Here is a 22,850-nt window from a genome sequence, read left to right on the forward strand (position 1 = left end):
CCTGTAGAGTTTCTTATTATACTCATCAGAGTCATTAGGGCTATAGCACACTCCTACTCTCAATTTTGATCTCCCAATGGTTATGTCACACCAAACTGACTCGACACTGCACTGTCCAGTGATGTCGACTGGCTTCACTTCCTTGGATTTTATGTGTTTCTTAACTAATAGCATAACCTCTCCTCCCTTCCTATCCTGTCTGTCCTTTCTGTAGACACTGTACCCCAAATTCCAGTTCTGCATTCCTTATATCTGTGTGACACCACATCTCTGATATCCCAGGAATACTGCCTTTGACGTTTTGAGCAATACCACAAATTCATCAAATTTATTTACTAAACTCCTAGCATTGGTGTACACGCAACTATACATGCACCTATTTCTATTCTTAGCTACCCTAACACAACCCATGTGTTTACTTGTACCGCAATGACTCCCAGCAGTCCCTGAAATATCCTGCATCTTGTTTTTCAGGCTTCTGCTCATTCCCATAGAAGCAGTGCAAGAATCTCTTTCACCTCTGCCAGTGGCTACTGTTAATCTATTCGTCTTTGTCTCCCCCCCCAAGCTAGCAGTTTTCCGAGCCACCTAACACTGCCTCGATAGCATCAGCAAATATTCTTGCACCCTTTCTATTTAAGTGTATCCCATCCCTGTAGAAGCAATCTCTCCTGTTAAAAAGTACAGTCCAGGCTGAAAAAAATTCTACCCCTTGAGCCTTGCACATTCTTTCCAGGGCCGAATTGATAGACAATTCTCTCATCATATACTCCCTCCTATCGTGTCTGGTCAGAATTGCAGACACTTTCAAATTCAACCCTATTTCACGGCTTTTTTTCAACAGTGACCTGTACTTGTTAAGCAATTGTGCCGGTCTAGCAGGAGCTGGTCATTCTCTCAGCTGAGGATTTGTGGAGGGATATCCATCCATCCATTCAATATCAGATAATGATCTTTTACTTACACATTCGTGTCAGTTATTTGCATCCTCCATTCCATTTTACAATACCACAATGTGCCTGTTATTAGACAATACATTAATTATACTTAGAAAATTATTTGCAGTTCAGCATACATTTGCTAATAGAAACTGCTTCCACCCAGAAAGCTTCAAAACACAGATGCCCAGGCAATGTCTCAAAATTTTGGATATCTAGCAGTTCACCTTTTCTGGCAGTGCTATACAATTTAGAACTGTACTACAACACTAAAACACAGAACCTTGGCTGTTGGTATGTTACTTTGATCTTAAACACAAGCCTTACTGCCAGGTACTAAGCCTCTGTCTTCAGTGGGATGTAGCAGAAGGATCCCTATGATCAAAATTAAACACAGTAAAGCATATAAATTTTATTTTATTTCAGTTAGTACATTGAATTATCCCTCGGTAATCCTACAGCATTGTGTAAAGCAACCATTGTAAAAGTTTTATAATTAGAAATTTAATCATATTTAGCAACGTAACACTGAGAAAAATGAACCTTGTGTAAAAACCACTTGATGGGCACAATTATAGCTATAGTAACTAATGTACCAATAAACTCACAATAACTGTTATCGGCCCTGAGTGCCAAGCGATCTTTCTAGTGCAATTATCTAGCATTTTTCCTAGGGCAAGTACTAGTGCTTTCTTAAACCCTCCACCGCTTGCAACATTACTGCTGACTTCTTGCAACATTATTCTTCACTGCTAGCAACATTACTGCTAACCCCGTTTGCAACATACTGTTGTCCTAATCTTCTGATCACTTTGTCACTGGTTGGCACTGCTCCTGCCTCCACATGGCGGGGTTGGTAACCTGGGAGAAGAATCACCCTCTCCCAGGGCTAAAAGGAGCAAGCATGGATTTGAATAATTTTCTGGCATTAGATCCTTCAAGCTCAAGATCGGAAACCTCTGATGTCAATGACACTAATCAACCGAAAAGAATTCGAAGAGAAGCGCAGTGCAATGAGATGCCAAACTTTCTGGTGATACACTCTTTCTCCAACCAGCCTGTAGGCAAGTTATCACCATTTGTTATCCACAGAATTTTGGAATCCATTGCTGGAACACCAAAAATGATTAAACATCTACAATCAGGAGACCTCCTGATAGAAACAGCATCGTCCAAACATTCTGAGTGGCTGCTCAAAACAACAACTTTTGGTGGGCTGCCAGTATCTGTCACCCCTCACAATACATTAAATTCGTCTAAAGGTGTCATCACAGAATTGGACCTAATTACAGTGTCTGAGGAAGAATTAATTAAAGAATTGAGCAATAAAAAGGTAATCAGCGCAAAACGTATAATGACTAAGAAAGAAGTAAATCCTGTCCCAACTCGATCCATAATCTTAACTTTCAACCCTCCAGAATTGCCTTCATCAATAAATGCTGGCTATTTAAATTGCAGAATTCAGCCTTATATCCCTAATCCCATTCGCTGTTTTAAATGCCAGAAATATGGACACTCCCAGCAGGCATGTAGAGGAGATGCCATATGTCCTATGTGCAGTTTCAAGGAGCCTACTCAAGCAGATGCCGGCCGGGCTAGCCGGGTGGGTAAAGTACCTGCCTGGCAGCCCAAAGGTCGCGGTTTCGATTCCCACCTAGGGCTTGGATCAAAGTACTGCAAAAACCTTGGGAGGTGCATTATGGCCACAGAAGCTTATTCGCCAACAACTACCAAAAAAAAATTCAAGCAGATTGTACAGCCTCTACTCCCGTTTGCTCCAACTGTAAAGAAAATCATCCAGCCTTTTCAGAATCATGTGAAATGTGGAAAACAGGAAAGAAAATACAAAAATATAAAACAGAACATAAAGTGACATACCATGAGGCACGCAGAAAAGTTATGTTGACAATGCCCAGCTGTTCTTATGCATCTCACACTAGAAGCTCTCACTCAACAGCAGCTCAAACTGACGTATCTATAGCTAACTGGGTTAAATTAGCAAACTCTGGAAAAAACACACCTCAAGCTAAAACCAGCGAAGTGACCAACACTCCAATCAGCATCCCGACTGGTGATGCAAAGGTTTTGCTTGACAGCGAACAATTGAAAACCACTAAAGGAAGCAAGAAAACTGAATTGCCCACCAACAGCATAGAAGTTGATGGCCATTCAGAAATTGAGGAACCCATACTTGAACTCCATGCGAATGACACAATGGATATTGGATGCCCCACCTTCCCAAAAAAAAGACCGGAAAGAATGCTCTTCATTCAGAAGACAGTCAGATGAATCATGCTCAACAAAACCAAAATGATGCACACCATTTTACAATGGAATTGCAGAGGCTTTCGTTGCAACACAGATGATATAAAAAGTCTAATTAACCGGTTTTCTCCAGTTGCCCTATGTCTCCAGGAAACTTACCTAACCTTACAAATTTCTCCTTCGATAAAGAATTACTGCCTTTATCGAAGAGATCATAATACAGCTAATGCTGCTCATGGCGGTGTGGCAATCCTCATAAATTCAAAGATCCCAACTAAACATATCCCTCTTCAGACTGAATTAGAAGCTGTTGCTGTTCGTATAACTCTCCATATTGCCATAATGCTTGTCTCAATATACTTACCGCCAAACCATGCTTACTCTTTAAAAGACGACATTGAAGATCTCATCATACAGATTCCTCCACCTTTCTGTATATTAGGGGATTTTAATGGACATCATCCCTTATGAGACGCTCCAAAATTAGATAAACAGGGTAGACTCATTGAAAGACTTCTAGAGGCCCAAAACCTAACCATACTCAATACTGGTGCACACACACTCACATACAGCTCCCAAATGGACACACCTCAGCAATTGATCTCTCAGTTAGTTCTCCAGTACTGGTCCCAACTGTAGAGTGGTACGTACTAAAAGATCCCATGGGTAGTGACCACTTCCTGATTGTTTGTAACCTGCTTACAACAAAACCACCATTAGACCAACCCTGCAGGAACTGCAAATTCTCTAGAGCCAGTTGGGCCAAATTTCAGTCAGCAATCACTCTTAACAAAAAAAACTGTTCAACTACAGCCCATAGATAAAGTCACTGACTATATCACATCCTGTCTTTTAGTTGCTGCTAAATACTCAATTCCATTATCAAATCCCCCGACTAGACAGCACTTCAACTACTGGTGGAACAAAGAGTGCACAAAAGCGAAGAAGGAAAAAAACAAAGCATTTAATTTATTCCGTCGATCTCCAACTACACCCAGTCTAATTAACTACAAGGAGCTAAGGGTGAAAGTGTGTTTCATTCAAAGGAAAGCCAAGAAAGATTCATGGACTAGGTTTGCATCTACTATCAATAGAAACACCGACTCCCGATTAATATAGAAAAAATCAGACAGCTTTCTGGGAAGTTTCCAACCATCCCTTCCCCAATTCTTTCTTGCAATGGACAACAATCTTCTTTTCCTCTAGATATTGCAAATTCCTTGGCCAAAACCTTTGCCCAAGTCTCAGCTGCTTTAAACTACACTCCAGAATTCCAGAAGATTAAGACCACCACTGAACAGAGATCCATCAACTTTCGAACCTCACAATCACTTCCATACAATCAGCCTCTTCAATATTGTGAACTTTTACAAGCCATTAAAATAACACAAAACAGTGCCGCTGGCCAGATGGCATATATTATGTCATGCTGCAGCATCTCAATGAAAAAAAACTTACAACTGCTGCTAGTCTTTTTTAATTGGATCTTCCTGGAAAATATTTTTCCAACCTCCTGGCACCATGCTACAGTTTTAGCCTTTTTGAAGCCTGGAAAAGATCCCTCCAAACCTTATAGTTACAGGCCAATCTCTTTGTCAAGTTGTCTTGGTAAAATTCTCGAAAAAATGATCCATAGTCAATTAATTTTGATCATTGAAACTCAACATCTACTGAGTAATTGTCATCATGGCTTTTGCCAAAACAGGTCATCCTTAGATCTGATGATCAAGGCTGAATCCGAAATTCACAATGCCTTTGTAAAAAATGAACACCTTGTTATGGTCTCAATATGTATCAAATACCTTCTCCTTGTTATGGAGAAGGTATTTGATACCACCTGGTGGTATGGCATTCTCAGTGACCTTCATACCCTTGATCTACGTGGAAACCCGCCGATGTTCATTAAGAACTTCCTCCAAAGCTGCACTTTCCAGGTTCGATATCACAACTCCGTTTTTCTTCTATCTTCTCGCAGGAAGAAGGAGCACCACAAGGGTCAGTACTGAGTGCAACCCTATTTACCATTAGAATTGATTCCATTACAAAAGAACTCCCAAATACTGTGGAGGCATATCTTTACGCTGACAATCTCTCTCTATTTCTTGCCATTCTTCGAACATGAGATCTATTGAACAGCAACTGCAGATGACCCTCAATAAAGTGCAAAAATGGGCTGAGCTCAATGGATATCGTCTTTCCCAACAGAAAACTGTTGCGATCCACTTCTGCAATCAGCACAAATTGCATACACACCCTGAACTTCAGATATCAAATTGCACCATTCCGATTGCCAATAATATCAGATTCCTGGGTTTGATCCTTGACAGCAAGTTAAACTTTTTTGAGCAGATTAAATTAATATGCACTACCTGTCTGAAAAAGCTGAACATGCTAAGAGATATGTTATCTGCCCTATCTTGAGGAGCAGATCGTACAACTTTGCTGCTCTTATATAGAACACTGATTAGATCCCATTTGGACTATGGTGCTCCAGTTTCTGATTCTGCCCAAAGGAGTGTATTGCGTTGGCTGGATTCTATACTGCACAGTGCACTCCGGATTGTTCTTGGCGCTTATAGGACATCTCCAACATAAAGTCTAACATTGAAACTCATGAGTCCCCTCTGTACCTCCGCAGAAGAATGTTATTACTTAAATATGTAGCCAAAGTACAAAGTTGCTCTCTGCATCCTATTCAGCCATATCTCTTTAATCCACCATTCCACAATCACTATAGAAATAAACCAAAAAATCTCCTTGAAATAACACAGAATTGGAATGTTTCTCTCTACAATAGGCAACAGGTAAAAAATTACTCTCCTCCACCATGGACCACTATCCTCAACTGAAATGTGATAAATATTTTCTGCGATGGGGAAAGAACTGTCTACCGACTCTAAATGTGCAACAACTCCATGCTAGCCATATTCAAAACTATGCTGACTTCCTACTGATATATAGGGATGGTTCCAAATCTCACTCAACTATTGGAGCAGCAGCAGCAGTGTTTCCCTCTGCTATCATATCAGCTTCTCTTCCACCTGAGTACAGCAGCTTTTCAGCGGAACTATATGCAATTCAGTTAGCTCTACAGAATTTTACTCTCCACCCATCTGCAAAATATTTACTTTACACCGACTTTCTCAGCTTAATTAGAGCAATGCAGAATCCCTTTCATAAGGATCACTCTGTTATAAATAAGATCAGGAGTTTGCTGTTGAAAATTGTAACAACTAGTGAAGTTTTGCTGGATTCCAGCACATGCAGGTATTAAAGGAAATGAACTGGCTGATATTTCTGCTAAAAATCCATGAACCTTAGACTTAACCTCTGTCTTCATTCCAGCTTCTGATTTTAATATCATAATTCAAGTATACCATGCACAGTGGACAGAGTTATGGCATAAACAAACAAATAATAAACTCTTCCAATTGAAACAAGATCCAAAATTTTGACACTCAAGCATTCAGACAGTTCGGCAAGAAGAAGTGGTACTCGCACGGATTAGAATAGGACATACGCATCTGACTCACCTCCATCTGCTCACAGGCGATGATCCTCCTCAGTGTTCACACTGCTTGGAACATCTAGCAGTCAAACATATTTTGATTGAGTGTGCACATTATCAACAACATCGAACTTCGGTATTTCTTTCTCTGGCTAACCTCTGAGAATCGATCACATTAAATTATATCATTGGAGAGAAGGCAAATATTAGTGAACTTTACTGTTTTTTGAAAGAAATTGGAATTTATGAGTGAATATAAATAGTTTCTGAGTTGAAATGAAATTTAGCTAGCTTCATATTAATTATTATATATAACATTCCTATGAATAGGTGCACTATAGCCACAGCAGCTTGTGCACCATTAAACACCCATACCACACACACACACACTCATAATGTGAGTTAAATAGAAATTGATGAAATCCATGTCTACTAAGTTTTTACTTTATTGATATTATTATATATTAAATAAAAAGGTGCTTCTGAGAATTCATTCTTAAATATTCATATACATTTGTGGATAAAAGAACATTTTTAATTCAGTTTTGAGTCTCTGCTTGAATTAGCAGCTCTTGGGATATGCCTTCTGCCTCTAGTGATTACTCCATATCTGATGTTAGCTATTCTTATTTCACTCACTATGAATTTACATTAAAAAAATTTGATTTTTTAGAATGCTTCATAAGTTAATGAAATTTGGGTGTGAATTTCTTACTTCTAGTTATGACTATAAATTCAATTTTTACATTTTAAATCTTTTTACATCATGAGATGTAAAAAGACTTAAAATATAAAAATTGAATTTCTGAATTGAAAAATTGAATTGATGTTAAAAGAGAGATGTGATTTTTACATTTCTCTCTCTCTTTTGACAGAAAATTAATGCAACATGCTGTTTGAAAATAATTAGAATTTTTTTTAGATAAACTAATTTAGAAAATATTAAATTTGGAATTTATTTCTTTTTCAAAGGTAATCGGACACCCCTACTAAGTACATCAGTAAGTCATTCCACAGAAACTACTGCTACATATCACTGTGATCCTGGATATGCTAGATGTGGGGAGAGTAAAATTTGTATTCCATCCATTGTGCTTTGTGATGATGTGCTTGATTGTCCTGATGGTAGTGATGAAAAAGATTGTTGTATGTATAAGATTAACTATTAAGTTTGTTATTATACATTTTAATGCACACACACGTGCGCATGGTGCCTCCGTAGCCAGGTGAGCAGGAGCAGTAGTGCATAGCACACACACACACACGCACTTCTTGATTAGACTGGGGTTCGAGCCCGTGACCACCAAATACAGAGGATGCAGTAGGTCAGGGAATGACCACCGCATATCCCCAACCCAGATAAAGGTTGGCGTCAGGAAGGGCATCCAGCTGTAAAAATTGCATGCCAATACAATAAAAACACTGATCCCATATATATAATGGGAAAAGGCGAGGACCAAAAAAAAAAAAAAAAAAAATGTGCACACACACACACATGAGAGAGAGTCAACAGAATAATGGAAAATACTCAAGGCCCTACATGTATGAAAAGCAGAAGGGTCCCACACATAAGACTAAACTGTACCTAGAAGCGTCAGGAGCAAAAGAGTTGCCCAAGGTCCCAACACTGTGATGAATTAGAATGCAGTTCCTCCACAGGAAAAGGTGGGCCAGTGCAGTGTGACTATTTGCTTCAAGGCTTGTGTCAGCTCTCAATGCCCTTGTTGACATTACATACATATCGCATCTTCTAGTCTTGGATATTAAACAGTGCCTATGAAAAGTAATGAGAGAAAAATAAACACATGTTCAGAAAAAGATATACTAACTGCAATTGAATACATGAACCATATATGACCAAAAATTTATTAAAATAAATTAAAGTAAAATAAAAATAAAACAATAAAATTTGACGTAAAAAAAAAACACACTGACAATTGTAGAGATAAAAAGCAATAAAAATATAGATAAAATTAAAATATACACAAAATATTACAAATTAAAAGTGATAAAACACCATAGCTTTCAAAGGCACAACCACCTCCTTTATCAGCAGTGGAACTTTATTGTCACAGTACATCCTTAAATAACATCAGCAGGATCACAGCCCACAGCATGTATTACTGTACAAGCATTGGGAATTAACTTTACAGTTGTCAATGTATTTTATTTTTACAACATATTTTATCTTATTTTATTTTTATTTTATTTAAATTTATTTTAATATAAAGTTTTAGTCATATAAGGTTGGTGTAGTCAATTGCAGTTAGTATGATAACTTTTCCAACCTACGAGGTCTATTTGAAGAGTTCAGAAAAAGAATGTATTATAAAAATAAATCAAAATAATCTCCATGGACTCTATACACCTGTTTTAATTGTTGAAAGCATTCTTGAAATGGTTGGTCAATTATTTATTTGGATATTTTGGATGACATCAAATCATTTCCCTTTTATCTTCATTTTTAACTTCTTCCAAAAGAGAAAGAAGTCAACCATAGTCAAATGTGGTTAAAAACTGAGGGGAGAGTGATCTCAGTAATCCTTTTTGTGGAAAAAAAAAAAAAAATCTTCAAACAGTTAGCAAGGAATGCACAGGTACATTTTTGTGCAAAAAAAAAAGAGCTGTTTTCATGAAATTCTTTTTGGTCCATCAAATTCGTTGCAACAATTACTCCATCACTTCTAAATATAATTGTTGCAAATAATTGTTTTTTTTTTTTCTTGCACAACAGTACATCTATGCATGCCACATGAATTGTTTACAGATTTCTTAAGCAAAAAGGGGTTATTGAGATCATTCCCTTTCACCATTTACCAGATTTGGCTCTGTCAAATCATTTACCAGATTTAACTGACTTCTTTCTCTTTCCAAACTTAAAAACAAAGATGAAAGGCAAAAGACTTCATATCATCCAAAAGAATGTGATCGACCATCTCAAGACAACTTTAGAGGAATTTCAAGAATGCATTCAATAATTAAGAGTACAGAATTCCGTGGGGACTACTTTTATTGATTTTTATCATAAATTCTTTTTCTGAGCATCGCTTAGTTATTTAGAATTTTTTTTCATTGCTTTTCGGACGTATTGCCTGAGAAGTCGTGCCATTCATCTAGAATGACTGCAAAAGCAAAACTCAGTAAAAAAGGGTGTAATTCTTGGAGTGCAGTCAATAGCATCTGTGACAGACAGTGAAGCTGAGTAACATGTTGTGAGGACCTATCTCAAAACTTATGTCTGCATCAGTGAAAGACAGAAAATGTCATCAGTGAAATATAATAGTAGTGAACAGTTTCACTAATCAGCAACAGAAATGTCCAGTCATTAGAATGGAATGGAATGCAAATTGCAGCAGTGGACTGTCTAAGTGTATGCAGAATTCACCATGGATTCTGGACATCTTGTTTTTATAAAAAATTATTAGAGAAAAGTCGCATAAAGCTGTATACTATGCCTTTTATTAGTTATTAGAATATATATTAGAATGTCTAAATCAAAATGATGCAAAGAAGCATACGTAATGTGCATTTGTCAGAAAAAAAAATCCCTAATTAACAGAAAATCCCTAATTTGTCAGGAGAAAAAAAAAATCCCTTTACATGTGGTAGATTAGTGTCACTGTAAGTGACACTAATCTACCACATGTAAAGATTAATCTCTTTTATTGAAAATATTAAATAAACTACACTTTAATAAAAACACACAAAATTTTGGTAGTGTTTTGAGAAGTCTAGCCACTGTTTCCTGTTGTCAGGCCTATTAGTCTGACTCCTGGATTGATAAAAAATGAAAACTACTGGAACTCCATTAATGAGATTCAGCCAATTCCAATTACTTACATTATATCCACCACCAGAAAGTGTATCTCCAATTCTGCCTTGAGTTTTCTTAACCTCTCTTCCTCACCTCGTTGGTCAGTAATTTGTGTTATCAGTCATGTATGTACACTGATGAGCCAAAACATTATGACCAGCAAGTCGTTATGCAGATCGAAGCAAATGCAGGTGAACTACAGCGTGGGTTGGGTACAAAAAACACTTGATACTGAGCTCCATTAATCAGTGTTATTCTTGTTCTTCAGATAGGATGGCAGCGGACTTAAGCAAGAGTGGAGTGTAGAGTGTGTTTAGTGTCAAACAGCATCAGGGGTTCCCCCCATCTCCACGTAGTATACATTATGGGTGCGAAACAGAACACTGTCAATGCCAGAGGTTTAAAAGTGTATGGATTTTGTATATATGTGTAGGGTTGTGTACCATTGTTCCTCTGGTCATTTAGCCATTGGGCCCCTAATGGGACTCAACATTGTTCACTCCCTGCCCCATGGAGGCAGACCAGGTACACCAGTATTATGTAGTTATTTACTCTGGCAGGTCCTGCCACCTAAAATCCTGAGATTTCAGTGGCAAGGACCTAAAAAAAAAAAAGAGAGGAGGAGAAGAAATAGGGTTAGCCAAAGTAATTAAAAATTGTGTTAATTAAATTTTTGAGCATGGAGCACGATTACTAGGGGTTTGGTTTGAACACTAGTCATGCAAATTTTTAAGAGAGAGTGTGGGAGGGAGAGACTGAAGGCTGGGGGGAAACAGACAGAAATATGGGGTCAATTAAGAAAGAACCCCAAGGTGTCAGTGGGGCAGGCCCATGCCCACCAGACGGAAGGAGGGATCAGTGGGGGGATACAAAGACTGTCAGCTCCCCCTGCTAGGAGGAAAGGGGAAGAAAGGACCATACAAGGGAGCATGGTTTTGAGAGCCAAGATGGCCTTGAACATCAAAGCTGTGGCAAGTCTTCTTAGGAGTTCCTGTTCAGTGAGTTCAGTCCAGTCTAAGAAAAGTCACTCAATGGAACGGTGTCCCATCTTCCAGTTTGTCCTAGTTATGGTCTGAGTCTGGTTGCACTTGGGACGCCTGTCCAGTCCAAATGTCACTTAAAATGTAGAGGGTCTGTACAGTGAGGACTTAAGCGAGTTTGACAAAGGCCAAATTGTAATGGCCAGATGACTGGGTCAGAGCATCCCACCAGCCGTGGCACGGCTGGTGGGATGCCACACGGTCAGCCATGGTTAGTACTTACCAAAAGTGGTCCGAGGAGAGAAAACCCAGGTGAGGTGTTGGACGACCACAGGTCATCGATGCTTGAGGTCAGCGAAGACTCTCCCAGATGGTATGTGCCAACAGAAGGGCGACTGTGGTGCAATTCAGCGATAATTGGAATGCTGGTGACAGGAGTAATGTGTCACAACACACACACAGTACATCAAACCCTGCTGAAAATGGGGCTGCATAGCCACAGGCCGCTCCAAGTACCCATGATAACCATGGTTCACCAGTGACAGCACCTTCAATGGACACGCGAGCATCGAAACTGAACCTTGAGTGATTGGAAGAAGGTTGTCTGGTCCAATGAATCACTTTTCCTGTTGCACCATGTGGATGGCCGGGATAAATGTGCATCTTTTGCCTGGGGAAATGATGACACCTGGATGGGACGAAAACAAGCCAGTGGTGTCATGCTTTGGGCAATGTTCTGCTGGGATACCCTGGATCCAGTCATCCATGTGCCAGGCACTCTGATGTCTACCACATACATGAAAGGTACACCCTTTCATGACAATGGTCTTCCGCTCTGGTGGTGCCGTCTTTCAGCAGGATAATGCGCCATGCCACACCCCTGGATTGTTCCAGACTGGTTCACGGAACATGAGGAAGACTTCCAGGTATTTCCCTGGCCTCCAAATTCCCAAGACATCAATCCCATCAAGCATCTGTGGTTTGTATTGGAACAGCAACTCTGATCTGCGGTGTCTCAACCACGGACCTTACAGGAGTTAAAGGATCTGCTGGTTACGTGTTGGTACCAGATACCACAAGACACATTTAGAAATCTTGTAGCGTCCATGACTCACTGAGTATGAGCTGTTTTCGCTGCATGTGGAGGACCGACATCATATTAGGTAGGTGGTCATAATGTTTTGGCTCATCAGTGTACATGTTTCCTGAATATAAGCTTGATAAGCTCCAGACTTCTGGTACTCTCTAAGATCTTATATTTGTGTCCTCCCTTCCCTTTCTTCTCTTGCTTGCCAGTAAAATTATATTTACTCATTAATTTTTCTTTAGCCCTTTATACAGGGTGTTTCAAAATACACAGCATAACTTCAGGAATGAGTTTCTCATATGTAGACAATAAAAATATTTTATATCAACATAGTTCCGGAAATGCTTGGTTCCCAAGTTATTAACCAGAATGTCTTATCTCCCGCAGGTGATTTCCTTCATCACAAGGTACTGACAGAATCTGGTGGTTTTCCATTCCGACCATGTACTCAAATCAGGAGCAAGTGGATATGAACTTTATGTACGGTTTGGGGGATGGCAATGCTCTGGAGACTCGTTGTTTGTACCATGAAAGGTTCCCAGATCAAAGATGTCCAAACAGAAAAATGTTTGAAGGTATCCATCGCCGCCTTTGTGAACATGGGACCTCTACAACTCGTGCTGCCGACAGAGGACAACCTTGACCTAGAACTCCTGAAGTAGAGGAGGAGATTTTGGATGTTGTGCATGCAACTCCTGGAATCAGCACACGCAGAATAGCAATGCAACTGGCTGTTCAACATTCAACTGTTTGGAGAGTGTTGCAAGAACACCAGATGTATCCTTACCATCTGCAACAGGTACAGGCATTGTCACCAACAGATTACCCTGCGCGAGTAATGTTCTGCCAGTGGTTCTTACAGCAGTGTGGTACAACTCCTCACTTTCCTGCCTTAGTGATATTCAGAGATGGGGCACAGTTCACATGAGATGGAATCGAAAACTTTCAAATCAGCATGAATGAGCTGAGGAAAACCCACATGCAATTCTTCCATCGCATCACCAACAGCAGTTCAGCCTCAACATCTGGGTGGGTGTTTTTCGTGATAAGTTATTTGGGCCCCATGTACTTCCAAATAAACTCACAGGGCAGGCGTACAGAAACTTTCTGGAAAACAGCATCCCTGATTTCTTGGATGACACGCCACTGAACATTCATCAACAAGCACACTTCATGCACAATGGCACTCCTGCACATTTCAGCCACCTAGCCCGCAATTACCTGAATCGAAGGTTTCCTGGTCAGTGGATAGGTAAAGGTGGACCAACTGCCTGGCCTCCATGCTCACTGATTTAAACCCACTAGATTACTTCTTGTGGGCCATTTAAAGTCATTGGTGCATTCGACTCCGGTAGCTGATGTGGAAACTCTCGGCAATCAAATTGTGGCAGGTTGTGAGACAATGAGAAACATGCCAGGAATTTGGCATCGTCTTCACGAGTCCATGGAATGTCGATGTGAGGCCTGTATTCAGGCAGAAGGTGAACATTTTGAACAATTACTATAAGAAGATGTGAATAGTTAAGTGTCATAGAGAGACCTTCTAAACTCGGAAACCAAGCATTTCCGGAACTATATTGCTATAAAATATTTTTATTGTTTACCTATGAGGAACTTATTCCTGAAGTTATGCCTTGTATTTTTGAGACACCCTGTATATGCCAGGTCAGATTCTCCTTAAATAGTTACTAGGCTTTGCAGTGAGGACTGCAAAGCCTGTCAACTTCTGTTGTTTGGTGCTATCGGTAAAATTAGCAGATGATCTCCCAGCCGGTTATACAAATTAACATCATTGGGATCCAGCATCCACAGCCTAGACTAATACCATAGAAACAGCCATTCCAATGTATGGACATTTAGCACTCCTTGCCCATCTAATTGCCCTTTGTTGGACCCTCTATAGAATTTCTCTCATTTTAGATGCAGCCTCCCTACCTGAAAACAATTCTAAGTGTGGTTCTAATCATCTTATTACATAACTTGCTATAATCTCATAATGCAAGTTCTTTTCTCACCTTTTACCAAATAATATACACCCATCCATCGATTTACACAGTGGTTTTACGTACATACTTTACATACCATATTTTTTTGGAAAATGAGAGGATAAGTTCCAAAAAAAAATTAGTATACAGTATTATAATTTTAAAATTTAGAATTAATATTAGCAGAGGCATGCAATGTAAGAAAGCAAGCATATGCAGCATCAGCCAAAAAATATATATATAAAAAACTTCCCATTTTACTCATCCATTCGCTCCATGTGTTTGTCCACTTCTTCATTGAATTTATTTAAGCTCTATAACATCTATTCTACAACTGTCTTTCCTCAATTTGAGTTTATGTCCCCTCAGGTTTGTAATCTGAGCAAGAAGAAGAATCCATTAGCATTGAGCCTGCTCAAACCATTCAAGACCTTATACACTCTGATCATCTAGCAGGCCTAGTCTCCAGAAGCTGCAATTTACAGAACTTAATGCCATTCTTTGTAAGAGCACCCCTTTGTTCCCCTCACTAGTCTTGTTGTCCTCTGTATTCGTTCTAGAAACTATACATCCTTCCTGAAATGAGGCCTCCAGACCTGTATGCAGTATTCAAGATACAGCCCTGACCATGCCTTATACAAAGGGTTAATCACTTCCCTGCTAGCAAAATTCCTGTATATCATTGACAAGACCCGTATGACTGGTTCTGGCTGTCTATCTGCACAATTTCCGCAGGTTTTTTTCATTCTCCACTGCCCTGAGTTTAGCATGAGCATTAGTTTTGGCATGTGATGCAGGAAAGCAAACTTATATAGCATCAGCCAAAAAAAAAAAAAAAAAAAAAACCCTTTCCCATTTCCCCCATCCGGTCACTCCAAACATTTGTCTAGTTCAGCCTTAAATTTATTTAAGCTATCATCTTCCACAACAACAGATGGAAGTCTGTTCCAGCAATCAACTACCTGCTGGCTAAAGGCAAACTTCCGCATATCTATTCTACAACTGGCTTTCCTTAATTTGAATCTATGCCCCCTTAGTTTCTTAATCTGAGCAAGCTGAAGTATCCCATCACCATTGAGCCTGATCAAACCATTCAAAGTGTTATACACCGCAGTAAGATCTGCTCGCAGAGCCTAGTCTCCAGAGCTGCAACTTGCAGAACTTAAGCCTTTCTTCATAAGCATATCCCTTTGTTCCTTTCAGCAGTTTTGTTGCCCTTCTCTGTACTCGTTCTAGCAACTCTACATCCTTCCTAAAATGAGGCCTCCAGTCCTGTACTCAGTACTCATGGTGTGGCTTGACCATTCCCTTATACAAATGGATAATCACCACCTTGTCTCTGCTAGCAAAATTACTATATATCATTAACAAAACTCCATGACCTGCTATGGTAGCCCATCAGCTCTGCTCAGAGAACTTCATATCTGACTGCACAATTACCTCCAGGTCTTTTTCATTCTCCACTACCCTGAGTGTAGTACCACATAGTTGGTATGTTTCTCTTGAATTACTGCTACCGATATGCAGTACTTTGCATTTCTCAATGTTAAACTTCAGTTGCCACTTCTCAGCCCATCTGCCTAACTTTTTTTTAGCATTAGCATTAGTAGAGGCATTTGATGCAAGAAAGCAAGCTTATGCAGCATCAGCCAAAAAAAAAGTAACATAAATAAATAAAAATAACCACTTCCACTTCACCCCTCTGTTCGTTCGAAATACCTGTCCAGCTGAGTCTTAAACTTATTTAGGCTATCAACTTCCACGACAAGGGATGGAAGTCTGTTCCACCTACCAACCACCCGCTGGCTAAAGGCAAATTTCCGCACATCTATCCTACATCTGTCTTTCCTCAATTTGAATTTATGCCCTCTCAGGTGATTATTCTGAGCAAGAGGAAGAATCCCATCAGCATTCAGCATGCTCAAACCATTCAAGGCTTTGTACACCTCTATCAGATCACCTCGCTGGTGCCTAGTTTCCAGACACTGTAATTCGCAAAACTTAAGCCTTTCTTCGTAAGAGCACTCCTTTGTCCCATTCACCAATCTAGTTGCCCTTCTCTGTACTCGTTCCAGCAGCTCTACATCCTTCTTGAAATGAGGCCTCCAGGCCTGTATACAGTACTCTAGGTGTGGCCTAGACCATTGCCTTATACAAGGCAATAATCACCTCCTTATCTCTGCTAGAAAAATTCCTATATATCTTTTTCCTATATAAATTCCTATATAACTTTCCTATATAAATTCCTATATTAAAAATTCCTATATAACTTTTTTAGATCCTGTTGCAGTAGCATACTGTCTTTACTGTCATTAACAACCCTGCCAACCTTTGTATCATTTGCAAACTTGTACATTAAGCCTGGTATACCTTCATCGATATTGATAAATACACAAAACAACAATAGGCTATGCATCAAACCTTGGGGGCCTCCACTAATAACATTAGTCCACATAGAGCAGTGTCCATTTATTACGGGCGCCTCCGTAGCCAGGTGGGAAGGAGCAGCAGTGCGTAGCACATGCTTCTTGATTAGACCGGGGTTCGAGCCCGTCACCACCAAATACGGAGTATGCGGAAAGGTCAAGGAATGACCACCGCATATCCCGGAGCAATATGGCCTTAGTTGCTAATGCTCCTAAAAACCAAATAACAAATAACAAACAAATCCATTTATTACAACTCTCTGCCATCTCCCAGTCAACCATCGATTTGTCGAGTGCAGCAACTTGCCCTTAATGCCATACCGCTCCAATTTGTAGAGAGGTCTTCCGTGTGTAATAGTATCAAAAGCTTTCCTGAAATCCAAGTATATGATATCAAATTTTTTTTTTTCCATCCAGTTCCTTTGTGACCACATCATATCCAATCAAATTATTCAGACAAGACTTCTCCTTGACAAACCCATTCTGTCTGTGAAATGCTATCTTGTCTAGGTGATCCTGCATCACTTCTTTAAACAGTGACTCCATTATTTTCACCAGAACAGAAGTTAAAATAACAGGTCTGTAATTATGCGTCACCCTTTGAACCACCTTTGTGAATTGGGGATACATTTGCACATCTACAGTGCATGGAGACCTCCCCTGAACCTGAGGATGCTCTCATAATTATGGCTAAGGGTTTGCTAAGTTCACTTTCTGCCTCCTTCAATATCACTGAATAGGTTGCATCTGCCCTTATGTGCCTTTTTTATGTTTAACTTCAGTTTTGCCTCCACTTTGCTCTCCGTTATTACAATATCATTTAGCTCCCTGTTAGAGTATAGTAAACGTCTTTCCTTCCCTTCTTTACAGAATTCCTCATGTGTGAATGTAGCTCCAAAATACTCATTCAGTTTGTCAGCCATCTGAGCAGGATCATCAACAGTCAAACCACCAACATCAAGAGGACCAATCTGATTCATCCTCTTCCTTTTAAAGTTTACATAAGTAAAGAAGTATTTGTTGTTTTTCTTTGCATCCTTTGCCAAGAATTTCTTGTAATCAGCCTTCACTTTCCTGACCTCCTTTATGACTTGATTACAGACCAGCTTATATCTGCCATAGGCTTTTGTGTCACCTGATAATTTATATGTATCCTATACATATTTTCTTCTCTGCCATGAGCCTCTTTAGTTTATCTCACATCCATTTAGGTCTATATTTTTAACAGTATTTCCTAGTTGGTATGAAAAGCCTTGTATCTTTCAAGATTAATTCCTTGAAGGTGTCCCATTTAGAATACACTGCTTTTAACATCATCAGTTGATCCCTTTGTATAGAATTTGAAAACTGTCTGAGACCACTGCAGTTATCTTTACGAAAATAAAAACCCTTCCCTTTATCCTTGATGTTAGTTACAGCTTTAAACAAATCCAACATCACTCCATTGTGATCACTGTCACCTAGTGGCTCCTCTATCTGCAAATTCTTAATGCATGAATAATCACTGCTGATAATCAGATCAAGAGTATTACTCCTGCTGGTTGCCCCTTGAACATGTTGCTGTAGAAAACAATCCTACAATAAATCCACAAAAGTCTTCCTAGAGTGAGAGTGACCAAACCACAAGTTCCACTTATTATCAGGGATGCTAAAATCCCCCATTACAAGACATTCGGATTTACTGGCCTACTCTATTTCTATGCACAATTGTTCATTGTACTCATCAGAGTAATTAAGCCTATAACACGCTTCTACTCTTATTTTCCCTTTCCCAGTGCTTATGTCACACCAAACTGACTCAACATTGCACTGCCCATCCATGTCAACTGTATGCACTTCCTTAAATTTTGTGTTTTTTAACTAATAGCGTAACCCCACTCTCTCTCTTCTTACCCTGTCTATCCTTTCTGTACACATTATACTCCTAAAATTCCAATTCTGCACTGCTTATATCTGTGTGACACCATATCTCTGATATCCCAACAGTATCGACCTTTGATGTCTTGATCAACACTTCAAATTCATCATCTTGCATGTACACATGCTAGAAACATAGCAAATTCATTTACTATGAGGCGCCTCCATAGCCAGGTGGGAAGGAGCAGCAGTGTGTAGCACACGCTTCTTGATTAGACCGTGGTTCGAGCCCGTCACCACCAAATATGGAGGATGTGGAAAGATCAGGGAATGACCACCACATATCCCGGAGCAATATGGCCTTAGTTGCTAATGCTCCTAAAAACCAAACAACAAACAAACAATCATTTACTATGTTTCTAGCATTGGTGTACATGCAAGTATACATGCTCCTCTTCTTACTCTTAGTTATCCCTAACACAGCCCATGTATTTACTTGTTCCATGATGATTCCCAGCTCCTCGCTTTCCAGGCTGCTGTTCATTCCAATAAAAGCAATGCAAGAATCACCTTCATTTCTGCCTTTGGCTTGTATTAGTCTGTGAATTACCCCCAAGCTAGCATAGTTTTCCGACCAACCTAACACTGCCTTGATAGCATCAGCAAATATTTTTGCACCCTTTCTATTTAAGTGTATTAGCATTAGTATTAGCGTTAGTAGAGGCATTTGATGCAAGAAAGCAAGCTTATGCAGTATCAGCCAAAAAAAAAAAATAAATAAAATAAAATAAAAAATAACCACTTCCACTTCACCCCTCTGTTCGTTCGAAATACCTGTTCAGCTGAGCCTTAAACTTATTTAGGCTATCAACTTCCACGACAAGGGATGGAAGTCTATTCCACCAACAAACCAATCACCCGCATTTCCTCACGTCTATCCTACATCTGTCGTTTCTCAATTTGAATTTATGCCCTCTCAGGTGATTATTCTGAGCAAGAGGAAGAATCCCGTCAGCATTGAGCATGCTCAAACCATTCAAGACTTTATACACCTCTATCAGATCACCTCGCCGGTGCCTAGTCTCCAGACACTGTAATTTGCAAAACTTAAGCCTTTCTTCATAAGAGCACCCCTTTGTTCCATTCACTAATCTTGTTGCCCTTCTCTGTACTCGTTCCAGCATCTCTACATCCTTCTTGAAATGAGGCCTCCAGACTTGTAAACAGTACTCTAGGTGTGGCCTGACCATTGCCTTATACAAGGGAATAATCACCTCCTTATCCCTGCTAGAAAAATTCCTATATATCATCGACAATACACCATGAGCTACTCTTGCAGCCCGTCTGCACTCAGAAAACTTCATATTTGCCTGCACAACCACCCCCAGGTCCCTTTAATTCTCTACCACTGTCAGTGTAGTACCACAGAGTTGATACGTTGCTCTGGGGTTGCTGTTTCCCATATGTAGTACTTTACATTTGTCAATGTTAAACTTCATTTGCCACCTCAAAGCCCATCTGCTCAAACTTTCCAGATCCTGTTGCTGTAGCATATTGTCAGAAGCGTCCTTGACAACCCTGCCAACCTTCGTATCGTCTGCAGACTTGAACATTAAGCTTGATATACCATCATCAATATCATTTATAAATACAGAAAACAATAATGGACCCAATACTTGAACCCTGAGGGACTCCACTAATCACATTAGTCCACGATGAGCAGTGTCCATTGATTACCAGTCTCTGTCTTCTCCCCCTCAACCACCCCTTTATCCATAGCAGCAATTTGCCTCCAATGCCACACTGCTCCAATTTGTGCAGCAGTCTTCCATGTGCAACAGTATCAAAAGCCTTTCTAAGATCCAAGTATATAATATCAAAGGTATTCCCTGCATCCAGTTCTTTTGTGACTGCATCATAGTATCCAATCAAATTGGTCAGGCAAGACTTTCCCTTAACAAAACCATGCTGTGTCTGAGCTATGACTGAAGTCTTGTCTAGATGATCCTGCAGTGCTTCTTTAACCAGTGCCTCCATTAATTTTCCAAGAACAGAAGTTAAACTAACAGGTCTATAATTATTTGTGTCGCCCTTTGATCCTCCTTTGTGAATTGGGGTCACATTTGCACATCGCCAGTCCATGGGTACTTCCCCTGAGTCCAAGGAAGCTCTCATAATGTTAGTTACATCTCATATGTTAGTTACATCTTTACCTGTACTGTAGTTACATCTTTACCTTTACCTGTTGACACAGTCTATCCTGTTAGCAAGCAGGGACCACGCTGAAAAAAATTCTACCCCATGAGTTCTGCACAATCTCTCCAGGGCCAAATTGATTAACAAGGCTCTCGTCATATAATCCCTCCTAGTGTGTCTGGGCAGAATTGTTGACACTTTCAAATTTAACTCTAGCTCACAGCTTTTTTTCAACATTGACCTGTTCTTGTTAAGTAAATCTGCAGATCTCTTACTCTTAAGGTGATTAGTTCCAATATGTACAACAATATCCCCTTTTGTGGGTAATTCACACACCCTAAAAGTTGATATCTGCTCTATGTCATAAATTGTTGTCCCTGGCAGACATATCCTGGTCTTGTTCCACCCATCTTTTGTTCATAATATATTTCCCATCTCCTTGACAATAGAATCACTGACAATAACTAGCTCCTCGTTTTTTAGTACCACACAGTTGGTATATTTCTCTGCGGTTACTGCTACTCATATGCAGTACTTTGGATTTGTCGATGTTAAACTTCAGTTGCCACAAATGCTGGAAATGGGTTTTCCTAATCGCTTTCAGATTCATCACTGGCATTGATAACCATGTCTATCGATTGATCATTCCAATAAATTCCTGCCCTCAATTCTTGAATATCACAAGTTGCCAAATCATCGAATCCTTCTCCTCCCACTTGATGTGCCAAACCAGTAATCTTGAAATATTCCTTCTCTGCTGGTGGAATACTATTACCAGTAAAACCTACTTCTGGCAAAGTAGTTTTCAACAGCAATTTAACATTGAGGCTTTTATGGGATAAACTGTCATCGCCGTTTTTGTCACACAATCTAAATTTTTGCCAGACTTGGCTGACTGTGTATTGTCAGAATCCAGTTCATTCAGAATTTGTTGAAAAAGCGTTTTTTTTTTGCAATACAATTTAAATGTAAAAATGATACCCTGGTCAAGGGGTTGTATCAATAAAGTCATCATGTTTGCTAGTAAGAATGGCATTATTATGACCTAAATCTGCAGAATGTAGTAGTAGAGGCATGTGATGCAAGAAAGCAAGTGTATGAGATTATGCAGCATCAGCCAAAAAAAAAAAATCACACCATTCTCTCCAAATGCCTGTCCAGTTCCTCCTTAAATATATTCAACTTATCAACTTCCACAATGATAGATGGAAGTTTGTTCCAGCAATTAACCACCCGCTGGCTAAAGTCAAATTTCCGCACATCCATTCTACATCTGCCTTTCTTAATTGGAATTTATGCCCCCTTAGGTTCGTAATCTGAACAAGTGGAAGGATCCCATCAGAATTTAGCGTGCTGAACCCATTCAAGGCCTTATATACCTCAATCAGATCACCGCGCAGGTGCATAGTCTCCAGCCACTGCAATTTGCAGAACTTAAGCCTCTCTTGGTAAGAGGATTCCTTTATTCCCCTCACCAATCTTGTTGCCTTCTCTGTAAATTCTCAAGCAAATCTACACCTTTCCTAAAATGAGGCCTCCAGACCATTATGCAGTAAATAAGGCGTGGCCTGACCATTGCCTTATGCAGAGGTATAATCACCTCCTTTTCCCTGCTAGCAAAATTCCTATATATCATTGACAAAACCCCCATGACCTGCCCTGGCAGCCTGTCTGCATTACTCAGAAAACTTCATATCTGACTGCACAATTACTCCCAGGTCTTTTTCATTTTCTACCACCTTAAGTGTAGTACCACACAGTTGGTACGTTTCTCCGGGGTTACTTCTACACATA

The 22,850-nt window shown here is 39.7% G+C and overlaps 1 protein-coding gene across 1 annotated transcript in view; it reads left to right on the forward strand.

Moving 5' to 3' along the window:
- LOC150078523 (MAM and LDL-receptor class A domain-containing protein 2-like) overlaps window positions 1-22,850 on the forward strand; it is a 765,548-nt gene that overhangs the window by 726,908 nt on the left and 15,790 nt on the right. Inside the window, exon 29 of the mRNA XM_090384594.1 lies at window positions 7,684-7,857. Within this exon, the coding sequence (XP_090240720.1) occupies window positions 7,684-7,857 (174 nt within the window). The remainder of the gene's footprint in view (window positions 1-7,683; window positions 7,858-22,850) is intronic.

This window comes from Mastigoproctus giganteus, chromosome 11 (genome assembly GCF_048544385.1).
Source record: "Mastigoproctus giganteus isolate SK-2022 chromosome 11, ASM4854438v1, whole genome shotgun sequence".
Classification (NCBI taxonomy): domain Eukaryota; kingdom Metazoa; phylum Arthropoda; class Arachnida; order Uropygi; family Thelyphonidae; genus Mastigoproctus; species Mastigoproctus giganteus.